Source organism: Urocampus carinirostris, chromosome 16, assembly GCF_059441175.1.
Source record: "Urocampus carinirostris isolate Australia breed hairy pipefish chromosome 16, RoL_Ucar_1.0, whole genome shotgun sequence".
NCBI classification, from domain to species: domain Eukaryota; kingdom Metazoa; phylum Chordata; class Actinopteri; order Syngnathiformes; family Syngnathidae; genus Urocampus; species Urocampus carinirostris.
In genome coordinates this window covers 28,840,188-28,867,002 of record NC_142364.1, presented here as the reverse complement: position 1 = coordinate 28,867,002, position 26,815 = coordinate 28,840,188, and the positions used below count along the sequence as shown (strand labels likewise).

The 26,815-nt window shown below is 39.0% G+C and overlaps 1 protein-coding gene across 1 annotated transcript; it reads right to left on the bottom strand.

The window, feature by feature from the left end:
• fech (ferrochelatase) lies at positions 1 to 26,815 on the bottom strand. Its single transcript, XM_088355954.1, has 11 exons — positions 26,601 to 26,815; positions 25,176 to 25,266; positions 24,536 to 24,655; positions 23,048 to 23,196; positions 20,115 to 20,249; positions 15,468 to 15,574; positions 13,474 to 13,572; positions 13,078 to 13,185; positions 10,551 to 10,715; positions 8,024 to 8,083; positions 1 to 1,044 (listed from the first exon to the last, which is right to left on the bottom strand). Exons 1-11 carry the CDS (start codon positions 26,638 to 26,640, stop codon positions 907 to 909), a joined length of 1,212 nt encoding a protein of 403 aa, XP_088212080.1. The 5' UTR covers positions 26,641 to 26,815; the 3' UTR covers positions 1 to 906.

Genomic DNA, 26,815 nt, shown 5'->3' with positions numbered 1-26,815 from the left:
TAAATAAATTGCATTTATTCATTTAATAAGTTATTAAAATCAAATCTTACATTTACATTTTATAGATAACTGTTCTAACAAATTTGGGGCCCATCCCAGCTATCCTCGGGCAGTGTGCAGGGGACACCATGAACTGGTTGCCAGCCAGTCGCAGGGCACAACTCACTCACCCATTCACACCTAGGGCCAATGTTTTTGGAATGTGGGAGGAAACCGGAGTGCCCGGAGGAAACCCACGCAAGCACGGGGAGAACATGCAAACTCCACACAGGAAAGTACGACCTCATGACCTCAGAACTGTGCTGCACATGCGCTAACCACTGCACTACCGTGCTGCCCTATATATATATATATATATATATATATATATATATATATATATATATATATGTGTGTGTAGCATAACTTTGTAGTTATTTATTTATTTATCTATACCTATGCATTATACATATGGGAGTACTCGAGTAGTATCAGGAGTAGAGCAGGGATCTCCAGCCGGTTTCAAGCTGAGAGCTCTTTTTCGTTACTTATTATTGCAAAGGGCACATATTTTGATATGCATTTGTATAAAAATGTATCATGTCATTACCAGGTTCATTATTGGAAGTAGGGTTAAATAACCTCAGTCAACCACTAAAAAAAAAAAAAAATTCAGAACAGGTCTGGGGACACTTCAGCTTACCATCCTGGTGCCCCCGGGCTCCCGGAGAAGAGTAATGTAAGTGCAGCTTCAGCTCAGAACGAAAAAAAAAGCCCCAGTGTGAGTGCGCCCTAAGTCCGTATGACTCCAATTGTCCTTCATTCTGTGTCTATTTTTCCCCACAATGTACAGTGCATGACGTCTTTGGAGACTCGACGTGTCTTCACAGCCGGGGCGCGATTGCGAGGCGTTTTTGTGCAGTTGTTTTAGGAGAGTTTCTGGTTGGCGAAAAAGGCCTTGGTTGCTCCGCAGGTGGGGTTGGTGCACAAAGGGCAGCGCAGGGTCAGTTGGCGGGAACACGGTTTGTTGGACTTCAGGTGGGAGTGGACCAGTTCTGCCAAGGCCTGGACAAAATCAAACGGATGAGAAATCTAATTTTTTTCACCTTCTAATATATCCAAGTGGAGAATATTGCAACTTTCGACAGGAGTCCACAGGGCACGAAAAGGCTGTGGCGGGCTGTACATTTCACAACTAGGTCTTCAGTAGTGTTACATCTGAATCAATTCAACGCACAATAACTATTATACGGTTATCAAACATTTACTGCATCTGAAAACGCAATGCGTATAAAAAAATAACTCCGTAAAATTGTGCTATTATTAAGGAATATGTCCACATTTCCACACCGAAAATCTTTTTTGTGCACAAAATCCCTTTTCCTTCATTCTCTCGAGATTTTAACTACTCTGGCATGCGGATTATCTGTGCATTTCAGCATCAAAAAGTTATTTTTAATCACCATCAAAGCTAATGCTAAAAGTTAAGGTTGTCGTATCATATTTCTGGCATATTTCCAGTGTCTAAAATACCGTCTGTCCGGACGCCCGGGGCGTGCATCTTTTACGTCGTGTGTACTTCTTACACAACGTATCTGCCCGGAAAGAAAAAAGAAAATCTGTTGTTTTTATGTTTTTTTTTTCATTTTCTTCAAATCAAACATTTGCTTTATTCCGATTTTGAAATCTCGTTCGGTTTGGACATTTCCGAATTTCGGTTAGTTTGGGGATTTGGATATTCGGCAGCCAATCAGAAGCCTGCATCGATTTACTTCGTGCTTCCAGACTTTCCCGAGCATTATACGGTTGTGCATTTGCATATCATTTTCCAAAGTAGACGCACAGAGAACACAAGTAAAATGGAGAAGTGGTTAGGAATCAAGCCTAAACCTCAAACCCAGAAGAAATATTCAAAAGATGCTAACAAAATTGATGACGCTACAAAACGTAAACGTACGTTAAAAAAAAGTAACAAAAAAACAAAAAGGGGTTCACGTGGCTTGTAGCAGACAACGCAACGCAAACATTGCATGAAAGAAGATGAGTAAATACAGGTACATAGTGATTGCAGATGGAAAACAGCGATGGCATACACATGCAATGAATGTTATAAGTAGAGTTATAATAAACTTGATTTTAAAGCGTTGTTCTGTTATATATTTTGATTAGCAATCCTTAATACTTTAATGTTTTTTTGCGAGTAGTCGTCCTATTGTGTTTCAAGTTGTGAAAAATGGGGCAGGCAACTTTATGGCTGCCCTGATGTCCGTTAACTTTTTGTCATGAGTTTAAGACACTGATATTTCTTTAAATTAGGCCTGAAAACGTCTGTTCAACAGAAGTAGCGCATACAGAGATTTTTTCTTTAAGTTGTAATACATGTATCTCAAGCACCATGAGTAAAAATAGTGTGATCATGAGATCAAATTGAATGCCTTTTCTTATGTCATCTGTATCACTATTGGTTTAGTGATTAGGTTTCAGCCCTTTCACCTTCGCCACCCGAGTTTAATTCCTGTTGCTTTCAATGTTTTGGTCAGCAACCTTTTAAATGGTTAATCATTGCACCTATAAACACCATAGGTGTCCAAAATGTGTGATTTTTATGCATAAATAAATACAATAGCTCTTACTATAGTTTAATTTCCATGTACCTTATAGTCCAGTGCCCCGTACAGACATGGGACCAAGTCACACATGTGCAAGTCTCAAGTAAGTCTCAAGTCTTCACCTTCAAGTCCCAAGTAAGTCCCAAGTATTTTTTTCTTGGGCAAGTCAAGTCACAAGTCAAGTCCCGAGTCTTAGATTGCCAAGTCCAAGTCAAGTCACAAGTCATAAAAACAGCGACTCGAGTCGACTCGAGTCCAAGTCACTAAGTCTCAAGTCCCCATGTCTGGCCCCGTATATTATATAAATTGTATGATGACAAAAGACGATTGTTTGGGGGTTTGCCTCGTAGTCCAGTATGGAAAATACGGTTCTCACAAGAGTCAAACAGGTATTTGATCTCTGTGGTAAGTTTTTTTTTTTTTTTTTTTTTTTTTTAACCTCAAACTACTCAATGGACACTATTCAAAAGTGAATTCAGCGGAGAAGACGAAATATCTGTTGAAGACCTGGACATCATCCGCTATTGATTTCCCCACACAAACACATGAATCTACCGCGAGGTCTCAGGGCAAGGAAGGGCTTGACCCAACCGACAGTTGGCCAGTTCAGTTGGACTGGAGTCAGCTCTTAAGATTCTTATTGATCCGCTCCTTGCTTTGAAAAACCTTCCTCTCCTTGTCCTAACTCATCTCACTAGCACAGTATCTCCTCCCTGTGTGTTGTGCTGCCAGTCATACATGTGACTTGCCCATTAGCAATTGGAGATAATGGAAAGAATTAGTCGTACCATTACCTCTTGTGTGCCTCATTATGTACACAACTCCATCATAACAGAGTATGGACAATCGGGAAGAGTTTTGCAATAATCGGCTCAAGTTGTCATAAACATGGCAATATGACTCTTCATATCATGTTTCCACACTATAGCGCACAACCCCAAAACATCGTTTTTTGTCATATATGTTCATACATAAGGCGCACTGGACTATAAAACTGAATTAAAACTACAGAAAGAGCTACCGTATTTACTTGTGTATAATCGTTGCACATTTTATACACTTACGTATATATTAGTACAAGGATTGATCAGTCATAAAATGTCGCTGAAATCTCAAAAAATTGTATGCAACAGGAATCAAAATTGGACTGCAGAGGTGAGAGTACATAAACCTAACAAATTAACCACCAGTAATACAGATGATATATGAAAAAGCATTTGATTTTATCTCATTATCATACTATTATTTCCTCATGGTGCCAAAGACAAATGTTAGAGAATGGAGGAAACAGAGTTGCCCTGAAAGATATAAATAAACACAAAAAAAGCACAATGAGGGAAATACCTCTTTGGTGTATTCGATGATCAATCAGACTTGCATTTATTCATATATTAAAAGACGACTTTCAGTTTTCTCCATTCATTTTACTCGCCATATTTTCCAGTATATAAGATGCACCATGTTACAAGACACACTTTCGAATTTTTGGTCAATTTGGGGTCAAGTGTGGCTTGTAGTCCAGAAAATAGTTTTCTACACGCAGTGAAATTGACATCCCGTTTTGTAAGGAAGAAAAAAATTAATGGACGTTTTCTGTGTTTAATTATCACCTGAACCGTGAGCAAATGAAATATCCAGTGACAATAAGGCCACCCCTAAGAAGGCTAACATGCTGCAAAAAACAAACATATTGTCACGGTTGCCATGGCACCCAATTGGCCCCGCCCGTGTGGCGCCAGCTGCAGCTTGTTGACAGATTGACTCCCTGTCAGTATTTAAACTGTCCTGTCAGTCCCCTTTAGTTGGTCCATCTGCGAATCTGTTTTTACACGGCAAGCCCTTTTTTTTCTGTCCTGTTTTTTGCTCCTGTTTGTCTCCCGCTACCATCTGTTTGGATCTTGAATTACGATCCATTTTTTTATTCCGACCACCTCTGCTATCCCGTCCCGAATTAAGATCAGTTTTTGATTCCGACCACTTATGCCCTTCCGTCCTGGCTTTTGACTCGTTGCTGATCTCGACCACGTTTTTTTGCTCTCCTGTCCCGGCTACTGAACTGTTTTTTCCGATTCCAACACCTCCATCGCTCGCCACGGAAGTGCCACTTCCGTGTTCAGAGCGACATGCTCACCGCGACCAGCGGATCGTGTGTGTGCAACCTTATGTCTTCCTTCAATAAAACTTGTGTGGGTCCTGTTTCCGTTCTGGTCCTGATGCATATATTTCCCCTTTGACAGAAAATTTTGCTCATTTGTAGGCGTTTTTAAATGATCTTTTATCTAGATTCTGTACTAAATGAGAAAAATAATATATGTATCTATCTATCTACCATCTACCCTGGTCATATCCCTCGAGAGGGGTGACCGAAAGCAAGACAAAAACATACAAAAACAAAGAAGATTAAAAAAGGGAAAAAGTAGCAAATAACACTCACAAAAAATTTTGGACCATGGCCAACCCAAATACCCAAACACCCAAACAAGTTAAGCACCTCGGCACCCAAGTTGGTCATGCTTTCGTCCCTCCAGATGAAACGGGATACAAGAAAGCGGCCATGTCACTCGGGACAGGGTGACACAACACACTCTTCTGTTCAACAGCAGGGCCCGACTGCATCATACAGGTGCCCTGCCCATCTCTTAGAACGCATCCAAACATCCCACTATCCTTTATAACACCTCTCCACTCATTCCTATCACCAACAACAGCTCTAGCTTGCACTATATTTCAACCTCTTTCCTGCAGTGCACTCATAACACCACCCATCCACGTCAATCGCGGCCTTCCTCTTGGTCTCCTTCCATTTACTTCTGCTCTGCAGATCCTCTTCAACATTCGCTCCTCATCCATCCTCTCCATGTGTCCAAACCAACCGAGTACTCTCTTATCAACACGCTTGCTCAGTTCCACGACTACTCCAGTTCTGTCTCTCACAATTTCTTTTCTCAATCTATCCAATCTTGTCACTCCTAACATAGTCATCAAACACTTAATCTCAAAAACATTCAATTTCCTTCTTACATGTGCGTTCAGGCTCCAAGTCTCTGCACCATACAACACAGTCGGCACAATCACACTTTCATACAGTTCCCTCTTAACATCCATACTCATACTCTTGTTGGTCATCACTCTCTTCAGTTCACCCAAAACCTTGCTTCCTTGATTCACTCTGTGCAATACCTCGCACAACATTCCACCAACTGCAGCCACATCACAACCCAAGTACCTAAAGCTTTCAACTTCTTCCAGCAGCTGTCCCATGTAACCTTTTTTCTAACGCCATGCCCACTCCATCACGTGAACACTTCATCACAATACTCTTCCCCCTCCCAAAAAAAGAAAAATAGTAAGCAACTTAAAATGAACAAAATGGTATGATGTATCAGAGGGCAAATCATTTTGCAGATTTAAGTTAGATTGTTTTTGCAAGGAAAATAATGTTGGAACTATAGTTCTAAGAAAAATGATTTTACCATTTTTTTCTTATTTTAATAGAACAATGTTATAAATACATTAATTCCTCGCTACAACGCGATTCACCTTAAACAGTTTCGCTACATCACGGATTTTCATCATGCATTGTGTTAGCATTCTGATTGTTTAAGCAGTCCATTAGAGAAATGGTACCGGTAAAGAAATAACGTTTACAAGTCCTGTATATAGTATTTTTTTTACAGTTTAATGAATGCTTCCACACAGATTTTACGTATCACAGATGTTTTGGTGGACAGCTATTATGCATTTTTGGGGGGAACGTAAGCCCAGCGAAAAAGAAACTGTTCACTATCCCCAAAATACAATATTGCTTTATCAATTTTTTTTTTATTTAACAGAAAAAAAAGTTCAAGTCAAGTCAAGTCATTTTTATTTGTATAGCCCTAAATCACGAAGAGTCTCAAAGGGCTTCACAGATCACCACACTATATTACACAGACTATTTATCAGCCGACGAGAAGAGTAGGTTATTCATATGCTATGGAGTAGAAGTGAGTTTTAAGTTTAGATTTAAGTTAAGTTAAAGTTGGTAAAATACAAATATTCGTTTTTTTCTTGATTCACGAGAAAAATATATTCCAGTGAAACGGGGGGGGGGATTATCGTGCTTAAATCAATTTTTTAAAATTGCTTTAAAAGGGTTTGTGTGTGATATCTGAAGACCAGATGTTGCTCTAATTGTGTTGTACAACCGAAAACGTTGCTCCAAAGCACAAAGATAAATACAAACTATGGAGACTCAAAGAGACCACCTGCACCATTTTCTTCTCATTTATTTTGCCAAGCCTTGTGTTTTTTCAGGTACCTGTAGTGGCAGGATGGTGGATAATTATGTCAGCTCCCTCTAGGTGAGGCTCATGATACGTAAAGTAAATACAAATTGCACTACGCTGCTCAGCAGTAAGTATCAACACTATGGGAATGACTTCAATACGATAAATCACCATTAGATTGCATGAGTGGTTTTGATCAGATCTTGGTCCACACATTGAGGCAGCTCCCACTTCTTTTTCCAGCTAATGAGTGTGTGTAAGCAGCCCAACGCAACAAGTAGGCGTACTGAAGCAGTGCGGTTAGACTTACAAGGCATTGACAAATGGGCAACAGTGCTTCAAGAGCTTTCAATAAAAGATGACAAAGTCCCATCATCAACTGTCTGGTCAGGGAGGGAAGACGTTTCCTGTACACTTGAGGGAACGCGATCGCCATGGGGACCAAAATCACGTGATCACTTCACCGGAAAATTCAGGTACTGAAAAGTTCTTGCAAAGTTTATGCATAGATATTGCATATGTTCAGCAATCTTGTAATTAAAAAGTTATTTTGCAAGCAAGTGACCGTGTTTACGATAAACATTGTTAAGATATTGGAGGTATCACAGATAAAAAAGGGAAACTAATTGAAAGTTCTGTTTGAGATGCATCATTATGCAAAAAGAGTCGTTTTTCCAGGTTTTCATGAAAAAAAGTATTTTCAACGAGACTTAGCAATGTTTAACCGCTAGTCACTAAACAATGGTAAAAGTTAGAAACATACTTCTTTTATCTATTAAAGGTTAAGGGTTGAAGCTTTTGTTTGATATGTCCTATACAGCCACAGAACTACTTTTTCTGTAGGCCTTCAAAAATGAGTCAAAATGGCAAAAAAATCCTCTTCCTATTTGAGAGAAACGTCTGGCATTGAATGAGTTAAGGTCAAGCAACAAAGATAAACATTTAAAACTTAATTTCTACAGGAATGCTGTTTACAATAGTGGCGCGCACAGAACGTATTACTTCTTTAATTAATTTTCCAACTGTTTATCATTACATTGGTTGAAACCAATCCCAACTGTTGTCGGGCAGTTTTAGTGGTAATTGTTTGATACAACTTCCACTCGAAACATTTATTTACCCTTGTGTGTCAAAGGAAGGTGAAATCCATGCGATGTGTGTGTGTACCTTCATAAATAGAGGGTTCCCGTTCAATGACTCAGCTCTTCTGAGGTTTTCCACACCACACTGAGAGGAGAGATCATAATTAAAACATCGTAGAAAACAATTTCCTCTTTCCCCTTCAGGGGAATGGAAATACAGGGAGCATGGAAGAGTGACAGAGATCGCATACTGGTCAAACGTGTACGTGTTCCCTGTAATTTATACATTTTGAGATCATTCCAAATAGCGTATGCCTTATAACAATTTTAATGAGAAAAATAAGACATATTTTCTTGCTCATGTGGGCTCTAATCGTCTTGGTCACTGGCTGAAGACAACAACTCATCGTAAATTGCTGATATTGTCGCGGTATTCCAAATAGTCTTTCTTGCTGTGAGTAAATACAGTGTTTTTAAGGTTTATTAGGGCCTAATAAGGAAGATTTGCAATCATTATGGAGGGTAAGCGGAAGTTTACAGGTATAAGATTGAAAGACTGTTGATGATACGTAAGCACTTAGTGTACATATAAAGTTACAGTTAACGTTACTTGAAATAAATGTACACAATAAAAAATGTTCAGGCCATTTTTTTTCTGTAATAGTTTGCCTACGCAAACTGGACAACCTGATGCTGGCAGTGAGCAGTCAAAAGTGGTGACCGGTTAGCCGTTTCGAGCGGCCTCTAGTGGTAGCCTCTGGGACTTCTTATGAACTGCATTTTCCATCGAATAGGGAACAAGATTTTTTTTTTTTTTTTTGCAAATACAACTCGTATACCAAAATTCTTGTATGTAGAGGTACTCGAATAAAAAAGTACCACTGTACCTTCCTTCCAAAATGTCTGTACATGCCATGTGCATGTGCGTGTGTTTGCCTTGTGGCACCAGTCACATTGATTTGCGGTCACAATGCCGGTGCCTTCTAAGAGACAGGAGTCCGACGTCTGGACACAGAACCTAACACACATCCTGAACCATTTTACTGGAGACCAGAAATCCGCTCATGCTACATGATACTGCCTCCATAAGGACTGTACCACCGAGACATAAATGAGGTGCCCCACCAATACACAATAGCAGAGAGACACAGTCCCCTCTAAGTAAGTACCGTATTTTCAGCACTATAGGGCGCACCCCCAATACTAGGTCATTTGTGATTGTTTTTTCATATATCAAGTGTACGGGACTGAAAGGCACATAGAATTAAACCTATAGTAAGAGTTAGGGTTCCAACCAAAATAAGTTTACCCCTGATCACAATTGCAAAAGTTGGATGCAATGGGATTTGAACCTCAATCGCGGCAGGGGGAGAGCCGGATTCTATCCAATAGAGTCTATATAGGATAAGCAGCTAATGAGAGGAGATATTTAGTCTATTGAATAGACTAATGGGAATACAGATACAGAAAACCGTTTTGTGGTACAGAAAAGGTTGGGGACCACTGAAATACAGTATTCTATTGTTGTCTTGCAAAGTCTTCATGAAAAACACACGATTCTGAACTGGATGAAGGGAAAGGAATTGTGTGAAGTAATTTGGTCATCCTCAAAAACATTAGTAAATGCTTGGCAGTACATATTCAACTGTTGTCACTTATAATGCTTGGTTTGAGCTAAGAAAAAGGGAAATACATTTTAAACCAATTTTTAACTTTCTCACTTTCTGTTTTTTCATTTCAGTATTATTTGTTATTGTTGTTGTGATTATTTCTATGTAATTTTAATATTACTATTATTGTCATTGCTATAGTAATACAAATGTATTACTACTACTACTACTATTCTAGTATGGAATACGTGGATGTGATGACTATTAAGTTTTCCTTTAATTTTTTCATTCTATTTTTTATCATTTATCATTCTTGAAAATACTCTTCTATTCTTTTTAAATAATTTAGTATTAATTATCATCTTTTTATTTTTTTAGGTAATACAGTTCTTATTATTTTCTTATGCATGATATAAAAATATACATGTAATCCTACGACCACGATTGTTTTAATATGGAATATCTGGATGTGATGATCGTTTTCCTTTTCTAATTCCTTTTATTTCTTTATTTTTTCCATTTAAAAAATGAATACATTTTCTATCATTATTTATCATTGTTATTATTTAAGTGAATATAATTGTTAATAAATGTATTATACTTTCTATGAAAATAAATGTATTCCTATTACTATTATTATTATGTAGCTTGTGCCATTCTTACTGACAAGTTGTTCTTTTTCTGCTTCTGTTTTTAAAATTTGACACCTGCAAAGTACATTGCAAAAGATGCCAGGGTTGTTCGAATTTGGACTATTATCCAAAATTTACACCATTATCACTACTGGCCAACAATGTTGCCGTTTTTTAATTCCCTCCCTTCAGGGTGAATCTGCTTTTTGTAACCTTAATACAAAGAAGAGGCTCAGGGTAGGACATTTTAGAACAGGTTGGAATTTCTTAAAGGGTTGGGTCATCTCCTGTTCTCTTTGAAATGTAGAAATTCCTTGATGTATTCACTTCTTATTTTGAGTGTCTACTAAACTATAAACTTATCACTCACTTCCTCCCCAAGTACTTGTCCATACTCTATATCCAGCTCGTGTAGCGTTTCTATGTGGTCAGAAGTGAAAGCAATTGGCACCAGTAGGATGTTCTTTTTGCCTCTCTCGCATAGACCTTTGATGACTTCGTCTGTTTGTGGTCCGAGCCACGCCATGGGACCCACCTGAGGAATGAAGCGCATAACTGTTAAGTTGAGTTTGCTTAGGTATACCGGTCTTTTCCTTCTAAGTAGACAAATTGCGCCATCTACTGCTGAAAGAGTACAAATCAGCTAGGCTGAGATTGTATGTATGTGCAATACATGAATGTATTGTTGCTTGGTACCCTTAACCACACTAGGATCAAAGCGGCACCATTTCCTGTGGTGTTTTGGACAAATACAGCCTGGTGGCCCCCATCCCTTTCTAGGTCAACAAATGTCTCCACCCTGTCTCACACTGTGGACCTTTTGCGTGTTAGGCGAATGTGCAAACCACTGCACTACGACAACACTTACGTATATCGTGTTTCAAATTATTTGATATCCTTTGAATATCAACAGTTTATTATGGTGATAAACATATTTATACCCCTGTACTAACTAATAGCTGATAAGTGATATTTTTTATGTAAAACGGGAAAAAAAAGTATTCTGCTGAAGACTGGTACCCAAAATGTGCTTCAGCATGTTTGGCAGAGACTGGATTACTAATTAAATGTATGCCATGTCCCGGGCGCATATGAAACATTTGAGAAATCGAACACATAACCCACATGCTTTTGAATCTTTCACTCAAATTTGAATGAATACATCTTATGATCTTCAACTTAGTCGTGTATGATATTTATATCTCAAACACACCCTGTACTATTTTAAATTGATGAGCACAATAATTTAAAAGTAAATTGTATCTATAGTTTGGCAGTCCTACCAGAAATCCTTTATTCTCAAGGGTTGTATCTTGTGCAACTGTATGTTCAAAAGTACAAACATTTTTAAATTGTTCTTTAAATATTTGTTTTGGGCAGCACGGCGTCGCAGTGGTTAGCGCGTGTGCGGCACAGTTCTAAGTTCTTGGGAATCTCCTCTGTGGGTTCAAATCCAGCTACTGGAATTCCTGTGCGGAGTTTGTATGTTCTCCCCGTGCTTGCTTGGGTTTCCTCCGGGCACTCCGGTTTACTCCCACATTCCAAAGACATGCATTTCAGGTGGATTGGCCGGTCCAAAATTGTCCCTAGGTGTGAATGGGCGAGCGAGTTGTCTGTCCCTGTGTGTCCTGCGATTGGCTGGCAACCAGTTCAGGGTGTCCCCTGCTCACTGCCTGATTATTGCTGGGATGGGCTCCAGCACCCCTGCGACCCTACTGAGGATAAGCAGCTAATGAGAGGAGATATTTGTTTTCTTAAAAATGAGAAGAAAATCAATTAAAAATGATCTTCCAGTAAAATTATTGATCGCTATAGTAGATTTTATTGAACATATGCAACATATTTTCTTTTAGTTATTGTACCTTGATTCTTGAATAAACAGAAACAAATAAAGAAAATCAATTGGAAATATTTACAGTATATTTATAAAAAATAGGAAATCTTTTTTGCAAATGGGGTATTAATTATTATTTTTGTGCAATTTGCTGGAGTTGCAAAAGTTTGTCCTTTAGTAAAATGCGCTTTTTTATTAATAGGTGTTGTATACATGTTCGTTTATAAAAACAAAATAGTCTAATCTATAATAAAATAATGATTGCCTCTGCATTTAGTTAATCTGAATATGTTTTTATCATACCAATTACATTTTGCCAATTATAAAAACTGAAAATCAAAAGTAAAAATTGGCTTCAATGAAGGGTTTTCATGAAAAATAAATCCAAATGGTATCAACCCTGAAAAACAATCAGACAAAAGCAAAAATATCTGTATGCCGTGATTTTGGCAGGCTTGCTCAGAATTTGGAGTCTTTCTACACAGTAAGTCCCACTACATGGCGACAGTGTATACTCAAAACACAAATTTATTATATTCATCGACTGAACCCTTGTGTCACGTTTACCCCGATGTAAGTTTGTTTATTCTAAATACTTGCTATACTACAAAAAAGAACCAGAAGACGGCATATTCTCATTTAACTTTTTTACTGGATTCCAGAAAGATTGAATACACAGCTGATTAGCCTTTTTCGCATTATGAGGAAAGAAGTTTGTCTTTTCTAAAATTGTCTTATTCTTACACTGTCTTTGCCGCCATCCCACACAGGGGACAATGACTGAAACTCACCAATGTGCCAATGTGTGACCAAATAGTCTTGACTGGTTCAGACAAGATAATGTGTGCTAGAGTGCTTGTACAGTAGAATGCGCCAAGCAAGGACAAGTCACAGCAATCTAGCAGTTCAACTCAAGTCTTCCATGTAAAATCTGAGACGCCTAATTTAACACCTACGGCACTGCGCGAAAAAAAACCCCAGGCTAATTAGCACTCAAAGTGATTGTTAGTGTTAGGCACCACTGCCTCACTCTAAAACACCATGATGAAGAGTCATCGCTTACCCTGGATTGCCACACCAGTCTGTAAGGGTTACAGTGCCCGAGTCGCTCCATAACCCTCTGGACTGTGGCGCCCACTTCCTGTGGGTAGGGGTCACCTCGGTTCACAACCTGAAACATTAGAACAACAAGGCACTCGAGGTCATGAGGAGTAGAGCAGTCGGGTAAATAACATGTACTGCACATGCTTACATAAGCCTACATTCATATATATAAGCAGAGCCCCCGAAACTGCTTTAAAATAGCCACATGATATAAGAAATACGCACCCAAAATATTAATGAAACATTTACCCAAACAATGATACATAATTGCTTTCAGGAATACGGTGTAATACAGTAATAAGTTTGTTAATAAAATAAAAGATAATAACAATAATACAAGTTGTGTTGCACTTACAGCCATGGGTAGTGAATGCGCCGAAAACAGAATCACAACATCGTCTCTCTTTTCTTCTGGAAACTTCAGCAGTTCGTTACTGACGTGTTCAGCAAAACACTGCACAGAAACACATATGGGTAAGTATTACCTTATGCTTAAAATATAGCAGCGTTCCTCAAACAAAATCAAATATAAACATATACCATATTTCCTGGACAATAAGATGTACCGGATTATAAAGCACACCTTTAAAAATAGTCTTTTGTGAAAATATACACACATATGGAAGTATATGTATATAAATATATAATATATACACACACACATATTTATTATAAATACATATTGGTGGATCTACTAACGAATGTCTCTACATATGAAAGTCTAAGCTTAGGAAGTATCTGAACAGGAAAATATTGCATCTAGTTACAAAGTCAGAAATACAGTACAATACACGCTGCTATTTGGCGCCGAACGTAAACAGAGTGGTGATAGCTTGAAATCTGCCTGGAAACCAGTGCGCATGCGTGCTCCCATCACGCACATTGTGTCACCGTCACAGTTCAGAGTTCACAGAAGAGGAAGAAGAGGCTTTCCGGCAAGACACAGCCATCATTCATCAGTCCAAATTAAAGAAATTTTAGCAAAATTCCACGAAGTCTTGGAATTTGTGGAAAGGAATCACCCAGAAAAAGTGTTGATGGGTCGGGCTGTCGCTATGTATGCCTCACACATTTCAAAGATTGTCAAAAGCCAGCAAAAGCAGACGTCATTGGATCAGTTTTCCAATTACGTGAGAAGAAAAGGTAAATGAACATTTTTAATATTTCCTTTATTCTTTGTTTTTTACATTATGTGCCTCTTGGTTTTGTTTTTAATCTAATTTTAACATTCAAAAATATACTGTACTTTTGCAGAGCTTGAAACGAATAAGCGAGTTTACATACAAAAGACATCTCTACTTACCAGGTTTTCAGGTTATGAACATACTCCCAGAACTGATTAAATTCATTAGAAGCGGTACAACTGTGTGTGTATATGTTCTTTGATATGCACACCCTTTAGCGCGGATCTGCCTTTTGTAGCCTAGGAGTTTTAATAAAAAGAAAGTGCTCAAGAAAGGGCTTTTAGAACAGATTTGGAAATTGGCATTGTGAGAGTTTTTGTACAGTCACCTCCATTTCTCCTTGTAAGTTCAAATTCGTTGATGTCGTCTTCCCCTAGATTGCGTGTCGACGGAACTATAAACTTATCGGTAGCATTTCATTTTAACTATGCATTTCCATTTTTATTTACTATACATTCCCACCTATATGCAAAACAGACTCAGAAACAGTTTCTTCCCCAGAGCCATTACCACCCTAAACAGACACCGCACAAAAAACTGAAAAACACTACCTCATACGAACGTAAAATGGTACTCATGTCTATGTTTCTTGCACATGTTGAATTCACTATGTTTACTGCTTACCTTGCACAATGTTTGACTATTTTTTTGCACTATGATGACAGTTTTTTGCACCAAATACATATGTTCACTATTTTTTTGCACTATGATGACTATTTTTGCACCAAATGTATAATTGCACAAACCCTTACTATCCCAAACTGTATTACGATACCAAACTGTATGTAACATCCTACATGTCGACATTTCTTGTGTAAATATTGTGTAAATTATAACTATAACTTATCCTTCTTGTTTTATAACCTTATCTTCTCTGTTCCTTTATCTTCTTGGCTTTTTAACTCACTGTGAACGTGTGAAACTGGAGTGTCATGCCCAATTTCATTGTCACAATATGATAACCCATTTTGTAACAATGACAATAAAGGTATATTCTATTCTATTCTATAAGGTGACGGTAACTCAAACATGAGACTTTCAAGTAGTTGCGACTCAGCTGTTGCTATGGGAACTTTGTACCTTAATGCATTGCCTGTAATTGTTTGCACTGTTCATTGTGCTTAAATACAGTGAGTGTGTTTGTGTGTGTGTGTGTAATTCTAACCTCAACCAGCAAAGGGTGTGTGGGCCAACGGTCAATGACACTCCAAGACATTTTGGGTCTGTCGCCTCGGTTACTATAGTAACGGTAGATGGCATTTAAACTGCTACCTGTTTACAGAGAAACAAAAAATGACATCAACAACAAAAATACATACTATAATGTTTTAATCTTGTAAGACAGGAGTGACCAACTTGGTTCCATAAAGAAAACCTGGTCTGTCGCAGACCATAAAATAATGTAACTCACCAGGGGTGTGTTATCTTGAGCTTCTAGGAAATTTAAAAATTGTATATTTCAGCCTTGAGCGCACCCCATTAAAAGCCACGTGGTCAAAATTAAGAATGTAAGACAATTTCGTTCTGTATACACGTGTACTAGAATGACAATAAAGTAGATCTGAATCTGAATTTTGTCTTTGTACAAGCTGCACAGGATTTATCAAATAGCCATAAAAATGAGTTCTTTCATGTCCGTTTCCCACATTTTAAGCCCAGCTTACATTTGGCGCAAACAGTGTAACAGAAATTTGCTCTTGACGCTTTTGGCTACAGATTCTGCACACCTGACGTCGTTTTTAGGTTCGTCGTTTTCAGGTTCGTCGTTTTCAGTTCTCCTCCGAGTTGTTTACGTCAAGTGTGTTCAGATCACGTGACCATTCAATATGGCGATGATAAAGCACAGATTTACTACTGCGCTGGAAGAAAACGTGAATGAGGGCTGCGTGACGTATAATGTGAGCCCTATAGTTCCAAAAGCACCACGGCAACCATACTGTAGAGAATAGTGTGAAATTGCAACACAGACGTGTCTTTTTGTGTTGGATGGTTGTTGCTTGCAGTAACGTACCAAGTTGCATTCACTTGTTATCATTTCTCAATAATTAAAAAAACTCCAGGGACCATACACTGACGCTGATGATATGGAAAGAGGAGTGCAGTGTTTAATACAATTAGTATGTGAAGTATTGCAGTGCTGAGCGTCCGCTGATGCAGAGTGAGGTACACAATTCTCTTGCCTCATTGCAGAGAGTGATAGTGAAAACAAGGAATCTGATTTAGATAGATAGATAGATAGATAGATAGATACTTTATTCATCCCCTAAGGGAAATTCACATTTCCAGCAGCATCCCTGAGCTGAGAACAATACAATAATAAAGCCAAAAGAATACAATATACAAATACCCAGTGTGACGTGCAAATGCCCACTTTAGCATGTTATATAGAGTAACTAAATAGTGCTACACAGAATACATAATGCAGTAAGATTCGGTAATATCCAATGTAGGTGGTGTGGTTTAATGTGGGCCTTTACTCTGCCGGGTGGAGTTAAAGAGCCTCATGGCATGAGGAAGAAAAGATCTCTTCAGTCTGTCCGTAGTACAAGACAGTGACAGCAGTCTGTCACTGAAACTGCTCTTCTGTCCGGAGATAATGCTGTGAAGCGGATGCGATGGATTGTCCATGATTGACCTCAGCTTTTTCAGTGCTCGTCTCTCAGCTACTGTTGTTAGGCTGTCCAGCTCTTTGCCCACAACAGAGCTCGCTTTCCTAGCCAGTTTATTGAGACGAGAGGCATCCTTCTTCTTGACGCTGCCTCCCCAACACGCTGCCGCATAGAAGAGGGCGCTTGCCACTACTGTCTCATAGAATATTTTCAGGAGCTTTTTGCAGATGTTGAAGGAGGCCAGCCTTCTGAGGAAGTAAAGTCGGCTTTGCCCTTTCCTACATAGAGCTTCTGTGTTGGCAGTCCAGTCCAGTTTGTTGTCCAGCTGCACACCCAGGTATTTGTAAGTCTGGACAAATTCTACACATTCTCCCTTGATGGTTACAGGAACCGGGTGAGTTCTGGTTCTCCTGAAGTCCACCACCATCTCTCTGGTCTTGGTGGTGTTTAGGTGCAGGTGGTTTGCGTCGCTCCATCGGACAAAGTCCTGAATCAATTTCCTGTACTCCTCCTCCTGCCCGTTTCTGATACATCCCACGATCGCAGTGTCATCGGCAAACTTTTGCACATGGCAGGACTCAGAGTTGTACTTAAAGTCCGATGTATATAGAATGAATAGGAACGGAGAGAGAACGGTCCCCTGCGGAGATCCTGTGCTGCTAACCACGGTGTCCGATGTACAGCCCCCCTGTTTCACATACTGCGGTCTGCCTGTCAGGTAGTCAGTAATCCATTCTACAAGGTGTGAGCTAACTCCCATCTCTGTCAATTTCCTACTCAGTAGCAGAGGCTGTATGGTATTGAAGGCACTAGAGAAGTCCAAAAATGTAATCCTCACAGCCCCCTTCGCCCTATCCAGGTGAGAGAGGGATCGGTGTAACATGTATAATATAGCATCCTCCACTCCCACCTTCTCCTGGTAAGCAAATTGCAGTGGGTCGATGGCGTGACGGACCTGTAGCCTCAGGTGGTGCAGCAGCAGCCGCTCCATGGTCTTCATCACATGTGATGTCAGGGCGACTGGCCTGAAGTCGTTGAGTTCCTCTGGTCTTGATTTCTTTGGGACTGGGATGATGCAGGATGTTTTCCACAGCTGAGGGACCCTCCCCTGTTCAAGGCTCAGGTTGAAGATGCGCTGTAGAGGGTCTCCCAGCTCAGACGCACAGGCTTTCAGCAGTCGGGGGGATATTCCATCCGGACCAGCTGCCTTGCTGGTTCGTAGCCTTCTCAGCTCCCCACACACCTGGGCTGAAGTTATTTTTAGTGGGGGGATGTCTTCCATGCTAGTGTCCAGAGGGGGAGGGGGAAGGACAGCTGCACAACTCAGGGGTGAGGATAAGGCGGAGTGGTCAAACCTGTTGAAAAAGTTGTTCAACTGGTTGACTCGCCCCACATCTATATCCACAGCCACACCCTGCTTGGTGCTGCAGCCAGTAATTGTTTTCATCCCTTCCCACACCTCCTTCATGTTGTTGTTCAGCAGCTTTTTCTCCAACTTCCTCCTGTACTGCTCCTTCCCTTTCTGGAGCTGGACTTTGAGCTCCTTCTGTACTCGTTTTAGCTCCTGATGATCACCATTTTTAAAGGCCCTCTTCTTTTGGTTCAGAAGGCACTTGATGTCTCTCGTGATCCAGGGCTTGTTGTTGGCATAGCAGCGTACAGTCTTTATAGGAACAACATTGTCCATGCAGAACTTAATGTAGTCAGTAGTGCAGTTTGCCATCTCCTCAATGTCCCCACTGCTGGACCCTAGCAGGACATCCCAGTCCGTACATCCAAAGCAGTCTCTCAGAGCCTGCTCTGCCTCGGTGGACCATTTTCTAAATGAGCGTGTGGTTGTTGGTAGCCTCCTCACTCTTGGTTTGTACTGTGGTTTAAGCAGAATGAGGTTGTGGTCTCCTTTTCCAAGGGCAGGCAGTGGTTTAGCGCTGTATGCATTTTTTATATTCGCATACAGAAGGTCAATAGTCCTATTTCCCCTGGTCTTGCAGTTCATATACTGGACGAAAGAGGGCAGTGTCTTATCAAGAGTCACGTGGTTGAAGTCCCCTGAGATTAACATTGCAGCCTCCGGGTGTTGTGTCTGAAGTTTTGCCACCGCGGAGTGGATGACGTCACACGCTACTTCCGCATCAGAGCGCGGTGGGATGTAAACAATGACAGCAATGGCGTGTCCGAACTCTCTGGGCATGTAATAGGGACGGAGACTTACAGCCAAAAGTTCGACATCACGGCAGCAGATAGAAATCTTGGTTTTTACATGCCCGGGGTTACACCACCTCGTGTTCACGTAGATAGCCAGTCCCCCTCCTTTGCGCTTCCCACTGACTTTTGTCCCTCTGTCAGCCCGAACAGCGCAGAAGCCGTTTAGCGCGATGTTAGCGTCCGTGATGCTAGGCGTGAGCCACGTTTCCGTAAAGCAAAGCAAGCTGCACTCCCTGTATGCTTTGATGTCTTTCACAAGCACAGCCAGTTCGTCGATCTTATTCGGTAGGGAGTTGACATTCCCCATGATTATGGACGGTACCGTGGGCTTATATCGCCACTTCGCCGCTAGCCGCTTAGCCTTTACTTTAGCACCGGCTCTGCAACCCCGGTAGGGTCGCCTTACCTCGTTAGGTAAAAAAGGGACCGTGCCGGCTCGAGAGTTCTTCAGGTCGAGGAGTAGGTTTCTTGAATATACGTATTTTTGCGAGTTGAAACCCATATCCATAGGATAGAAAGTAATCCAAGTGTTGCAAGGCACTGATAAAGTAAGCAAAAATAACTAAACAAATAAATAAATCACAAAAGTAGCGAAAATAACACGGGAGCTGCTGGAGTGGCTGCCATTCGTGACGGCGCCGGAAATAGTGTTTTAGCGCACACCTCAGCCTCAAAATAGATTTAGTGATAGTCCCTGGAAGCTAACAGCTAGTCAAACTCCAAAATGTATTTTCTCATTGCTAAACTTTTCTTCTTGATGATGGATTACCTATTCATTGCTTCTTTTATTCAGAAGCAGAAGCGCATAGATTTAATTTATGACGTAAGTCAGTAAAACTTTGTATTTCCATGCTACAGATTATATATTGCCTTCCTGCTCGGCCAATCAGATGATGAATAATTTATTTGTAAATCCAACTGTGCCTCAACAGACACAAACCTCACCGCACGTCAGCGCTAAATACTGTTAATAACAATTTATGAAACGTGTTTGTGACCTGTGGTTGAGCAGCTGTACTGGGGATATTGGGTGAAGGCCACAGCACGGTCCACTCCGTCTTTCTCCATTTCCTCGATGGCCTCCTCGGTCAGCGGGTGGACATACCGGAAGCCGATGTAGAACTTGTGAGGGGCTGATGAGAAAAAAGTACATTTCACAGTGAGGTAGCAGTCAATTTTTATAAAAGTGTTTGGAGACTGCATCCACAACATAACATAGTTGTAAATACAGGGTTCGTACACCTATTTTAAAGCCAAATTCAAGCCCCTCTTAAGGACTTTCAGGGATAATTTTCCATTCTTTACAGTTCCATTATAATACTAAATCCGGTGTGGATCAATCCATAGCCATGTTGTTTGAGGTCATTGAATGTTACCTGTGTAAAGTCATTTGGTGCTCAGTGTGTATCTTAAGGCGCTTTAGGGAGTGATTTGTCTAAAAACTATTTACACACGTGTTTTTCAGATTGACTCGTATGTATTATTCATTATTTACGCATATTTTTTGCAGATCGACAAATATTTCTGCGATTTACACTAGTGTTTTTCTCGTCATCAAATATGTCAGCAGTTTTCACACGGTTTTTTTTTTCAGGTCCACAAATGTAAGCGTTATTTACATATGCCATTTTCCATCTTACGGGTGCATTAAACAACATATATCATTCTTAAACCTTGAGTAAATCGTGAATATACTTGTGAATCTGAACAATAGTTGTGAAAATATCTCTCCCATGTAAGCGTAGGGTAAAATGACGGTAATATGTAGCTTACATTTTTAGTTGCGGAACAATTTTCCCATTACAATTCACTGCTGGGAAACACTACCTTAATTTTTTCATACAACATTATAAATGTACTTGCACCAATACGCATTTCATGATTTAATAGAGCTCTGTTTAGGAGTAGCATGCAGTAAACAATTAGCAAAAAAACAATAATAATAATAATAATAAAATCACAGTTAACCTAATTATCTCCTTAAATTACATTTAAAATGACTGGATAGAGCTGACTCTCATTGTAAAGAGTTTGATCTCTTTTTTGTATACTTTGCCACATACTGTGCATGGATATGCTCCATGTTTTAGCCATTGTTTGTATTTTCCGTTTTCTAGCCATCGTTCATTAAAACGGTAGTCTCTTGGCCTCTTGATCCGCTTGGTTGCAACGTGTAGGGGGCGATAACACTTAACATGACAACGCCATACAAACTAATGCCAGCTGCTGTTAATCACAAGGGAAGAAATGCAGTGTCAAAGCCACCAGAGCAGTCATGTCAGAGTCATTTTTAAGCAGACTTGTTTTATTCATCTTAATTTAAGTGGTTTAGAGTTAGACAGAGAAGAAATATGGCAAGCATTAACAAGCACTTCATCCAAAATTCAAGCACTTTCCAAACGTTGAAAACACAACATTAAAGTTAAAACGTTTTCAAGGAATTCAAACACCCTTACGAACCCTTAATATGGTAAGGGGATGCCATTTTACTTTCAACTGATGCTCCGGTTTGTGTTATCTGTGAGGTGTGACACGGGTGTGTTAACGGCCACTCCTTTACTGTATCGCTATCTTAGCTTTGCACTTGCACGCTTCTAATCCAAGCAAGAAGTTTGAAACTACTATTTTAGAGGATAAACTTTCACAGAGCCTGGAGAAACTGGGAACTGAGAATTGTAAATGTTCATATGCTGTCATTTCACAAGGGGCCTGTTGGACACATTTAAAGATTTATTGGATAATACATAGTTTCTTCGGGACATGGATAAACTATTGCTTGTGATATACTCGACAACTATTAGGCATGGGTGATATATTCACTTTTTATTGAGATTTGAAGTCTGTATTCCAAATATTTGAATAACATCCTTTAGTGTTAGACACTTATTTTTCTCTCCACTATTTAGAACCTGTTATGCTTATATGCTGATTATAAAGACGTAAAGATGAAAACGTCAACATTTGAAAAATGAACATGTAAAATTGCTATATATATATAATACCCTTTTTTGGGTGTTTTTATGTCCTATTTTCAGAAGCCAAAAAACAAAAATCTTATTCCACTTTTTTATTATTTAAATATCATTATTTTACTATGGTCTGAAACCAATTTTTTAGTCAAATTGGAAACACATGAAGCACGGCGGCGCAGTGGTTAGCGCGTGTGCGGCACAGTTCTGAGGTCATGAGATCAAACCTTCCTGGGTGGAGTCTGCATGTTCTCCCCGTGCTTGTGTGGGTTTCCTCTGGGCACTTCGGTTTCCTCCCACATTCCAAAATCATGCATGTCAGGTTAATTGGCCGGTCCAAATTGCCCCTGGGTGTGAATGAGCGAGTGCGTTGTTCGTCTCAGTGTGCCCTGCGACTGGCTGGCAACCGGTTCAGGGTGTCCCCTGCCCACTGCCTGAAGACAGCTAGGATGGGCTCCAGCACCCCCCCAACCCTACTGAGCGGTGCAGATAATGGATGGATGGATGGAAACATATGAAATGAAATACACGTTTCAATAAGAAAGAAGATGATATTTTCAATTTTAAGAAATATGATTTACAAAGATAAGAAAAATAAAACATTTATTATATCAGATGTTTTGGCTTATTTTTAATATTCATGTTCTCATTTTGGTTGAAAAACAATTTGTTGGAACAGTTATCTATAAAATGTAAATGTAAGATTGTTTTTAATAACTTATTAAATTAATTTAGGAAAAGTGTTATTAAATGTCAAAAATAAAAGGTCTACTCAAAATGAAATAAAAATGTAAATGATACATAAGATTAATTTAAACATTATAGGATTCATCCTTTTCGACAAAATTGTACACCCCTGAAAGCTAGACCTTTCTAGTTTTTGCAGATATTCGAAGTCCAGCATTTTGTGGGACAGGCAGGATGACAATACCAGTTTCTAAACATGCAGCGCAGATACTCACCTGTGTCGGGGCTCATCTCGTCCAATAGCTTGACCATTCCCTCTCCTTGCATGGCCGTCCATCGTTTGATGGGTGACCCTCCTCCGATCTTACTGTACTGCTCCTGGATCTTTGGCGTGCGACGTTTGGCGATGAAGGGACCCAGTTTACTGGAGAGCACCGCATGGACAATGGAATTAGAAACAGAGGGAAAAAAATGTTTAGAATTCCACACAATTGTTCCAAACAAGAACTACCGTAGAAATTCTGGACTACAGAGTGCACAAGATTAAAAACCTCATGCTCAACATTAAAAGTAAAACTCAATTTTGTCCGTGCGAGCTTAAACACCCGTAAAAATGAACTAATTCGTGTCCATTTCATACATTTTAGGCCCTGTGCGTTTGGCTACAGAACGCCTATAGCACCGTGTCCCAACACACCTAACACTGTTTTTAGCTGTGTCGTTTTTCAGTTCTGTTGTTTATGCCACGCGTTTTCCGATCATGTGACCATTCAAGATAGTGATTACAAAGACGAGCACATATTTATTGCTAGGCCAAAAGAAAAAGCAAATGAGGGCTGCATCACGAAAAATCTACATCATATATCTCCAGACGACTACGCCAGGGATACTTTACGGTGGAGAATAGTGCCGGATTGCGACACAGACGTGGAAGTTGTCTTTTTGTGTTGTCATTGGTGGTTGTCTTGGTAATGGACCAAATTGCATTCACTTTTTATCGTTCTTTGAGGATTAAGAGAAACCTCAGAGACCCAACATTGATGCCAATCATACCGAAGGAGAAGAGTAGCGTTTTTAATAGATCAATTCAACTGCTGTTTATTTTGGAAGTATAAACTGAGAACTTGATTCGTAGGTGAAAAAGTATAAATTAAGTACTATCCAACATGTTTTGCATCATATGAATAATTTTGGCTGAAACAGAAGAATTTCTCCTCTAAAACGGATAATAAATGTTTCCAGACGTCACCTCACTGTTTTGTATTTAGAGCGCGGACCTTGTGGAAAAGAGCAGCTTGACGTTTTTGAAATAAAACAGCCAGAGTGTAGAAAAAAGCATGTTTCACTGCTCATTTTAAGTATTGTATTTGTTATTTTTTGGAAAGACAAAATAAAACATATGGAAAATCGACTATACATACATATACAAACACACACCAAACACACACACATATATATATATATATATATATATATATATATATATATATATAATATATATATATAATATATATATATATATATAGTGAAATTGATTAAATTCCATATTACAGCAAAACTGGTACCACAAACTTTAAGAAAAAAACCTTATATTGTCAACGTAGGTAACATGATCATTTAAACTTGAAAAATAATATTAATTAAATACGTGAAACAAGGAAATTATTTTTAAACATTTAGTGACACAAAGGTGTGACTCGAGATTTTTTCACGTGAAAAATTGTGCCTTGGCTCAAAAAAGGTTGACAAACTGCACTTCCTACTTCTGAACAGGAAGTTTCATCAAGTCTGTGTCCATAAAGAGCCTCAGCAGGAAGTCGTGTACATCTTCTAGTTTCTCAGGTCCTCCCATGTTCAGCATTAGGATGCCAGTCTTGGGTTTCCTGAAGAAAAAATGTTTCAAATCAATCATCAAAGCCTCAGTGTGTAATATTTGACCACTAGAGGGCACACTTGTCTAATGCTAAGGAAAAACAGTGCCAAATGACCGCTGCATAGCAGGTAGATGCCAGACGAACATGGCGGCGACTACTAGGTAAAATAAATTTTAAAAATCTCGACCTAATGTTTACAAAAAAATAACATTGATATGATAGTTCATGTATTTTTGCCTGGTATTTAAAAGAATGTTTTTTTTTACAGAATTAAAGTTTTTGTACCATTAGGAGGCACTAAATATTTCACACTGTCCCTTTAAAGAAAACAACATGAAATACTCCAGTATTTTCAACAAACATCTAAGATAATATAGTTGCCAGGTTTGTCTTAACATGAAAATAAATATATATGGATACAAGTCATTTTGCTAATGCAAGTAGGAATAGCTTAACCTGGCAATACCAAATCCATTTCTGTATAACTAGCCTTTTGAAATGAAATTAGTAGTTCAAAACTATTTTTCACCTATTTTCCTGTGTTTCTGGGGTTGCATTGTGAGCCAAGGCTGCAGCAGTGGCACGGGTCCTCGTGCTCAGATTGACAGTGCTCCTGGCAACTGAAGAAAAGCTTATGATTAACAACAGTATTAAAAATATCAATATTCAAAATTACTGATGCCACAAACTCATGCATGTTGACGTAAACAATCAGTAACGTTCTGCTTCAAACATTACCTGCAAAGAAAACCTGACATGTTTTATTTATTAAAAAAATTAGTTATCATACCTGTCGATGTATATGTTTTCTCCGTATTGTATATGTTTGTTTTTTTTCCCCTCTCATTTGAAATTGTGTACACAGTATGACAATTTTTGTATGGGAAGAACTGTTTTAACATGTACTGCTACGTATGATAAGCAACACCAAATTTGTGTTGTTTATTTAGCAAATGAAATACAATTGTTTTACAAAAATGTTCTTTGTTTTTTCCACATAATCTGTTTTTTTCTGTGAGTAAATGGGTGCTGCGTTATGTTTTAAAAGGTTATTAATGCTTAAAAAGGGAAATTGCAATCATCAATAAGGGGAGCAATTGACTGAGGTTGACAATACCTGTGTTGATGTAAACAATTACTTTTGTGTTTCAAACATAACATTAAAAAAAGAATAGTCTTCCCCCTTACATATTTTAATTTTAAAGTTATAACGTTTTTTTTCCAAACAAACAAAAAAAGTCCGATATGCACTACTATTTCACCATAAGGATTTGACATGATCTTCATGCTGCAATACTCAAAAACACCACTAGAGTGCCAGTAGAGGTTACGCAAGTATAAAAAAATGAAAGTGTGTAATTTATACTAAAGGTTACATTAAAAATACAATGTTTACGGTTAAAATTGGAATTTGTAAAATAATTAATAAATACAAATATTCAAAAATGATAATAAATCCAATAATATTAAAGAAACACTAGAGTATTCGTCACAGAATCTTATTCTGAGAGGCAATAACGGAAATATTTAATCAGTTTACAAAACAAAAGTAAACCTAAATCTTGCTCAACCTTACTTAAGTGCTTAAACTGGATATGTGGTAGTAAGATAAATATAAGAATTTGAAAATAAGTATTGTAGGATAAAAGGCAAAGTTAATAACATGCAGTTTCACGAAAGCTGATTGCAATTAGTAAGTTTTAAATTTATTCTGGAAAGCTGGCACCGGATACGAAAAGTCTTGAACAATTTAACTTGCTGGCTGATTTACGAAACTATCGCCAATGTCAACGATGAGTGAATAACAGGCTATGCGGTATAACTTATTAAACCTGTAGCCAGTCTTTAGAAAAGGGAGAAAATTAAGTTTTATCCGTTTCATGATTGTAAATGATCCCAATTTGCATTTCATAGCACAGCTTGGTTTGAGCTAACTTAGCCCGCCAGTACTCACATTGGATCAAGCGACCGGCGTTGCCCAGGACTGTCATCATGATAGTTTCTAATTTATAATAGTTGCCCCAAAAATCTTGTTGACGAACAGTTGCGCTTGTTGTCTCAGCAACTCTGTCCACGAGTGTTTCTAAGTTGCGCGTGTTTCGTTGTCCGATATGCCAACAAGATTCCTTCAGCTATCGCCTCAAGCTGGCTGTCTCAATAACGTCAAGC

Excerpts from the sequence above, each read along its gene's own strand:
- fech (XM_088355954.1), bottom strand. The coding sequence starts at position 26,640 with ATGATGACAGTCCTGGGCAACGCCGGTCGCTTGATCCAAT. Across the intron at positions 24,656-25,175 it reads CCAGAAACACAGGAAAATAG|GAAACCCAAGACTGGCATCC; the intron begins GTGAAAAATAGT and ends TTTTTTCTTCAG. Across the intron at positions 8,084-10,550 it reads GACAAGTACTTGGGGAGGAA|TGTGGTGTGGAAAACCTCAG; the intron begins GTGAGTGATAAG and ends CTCTCCTCTCAG.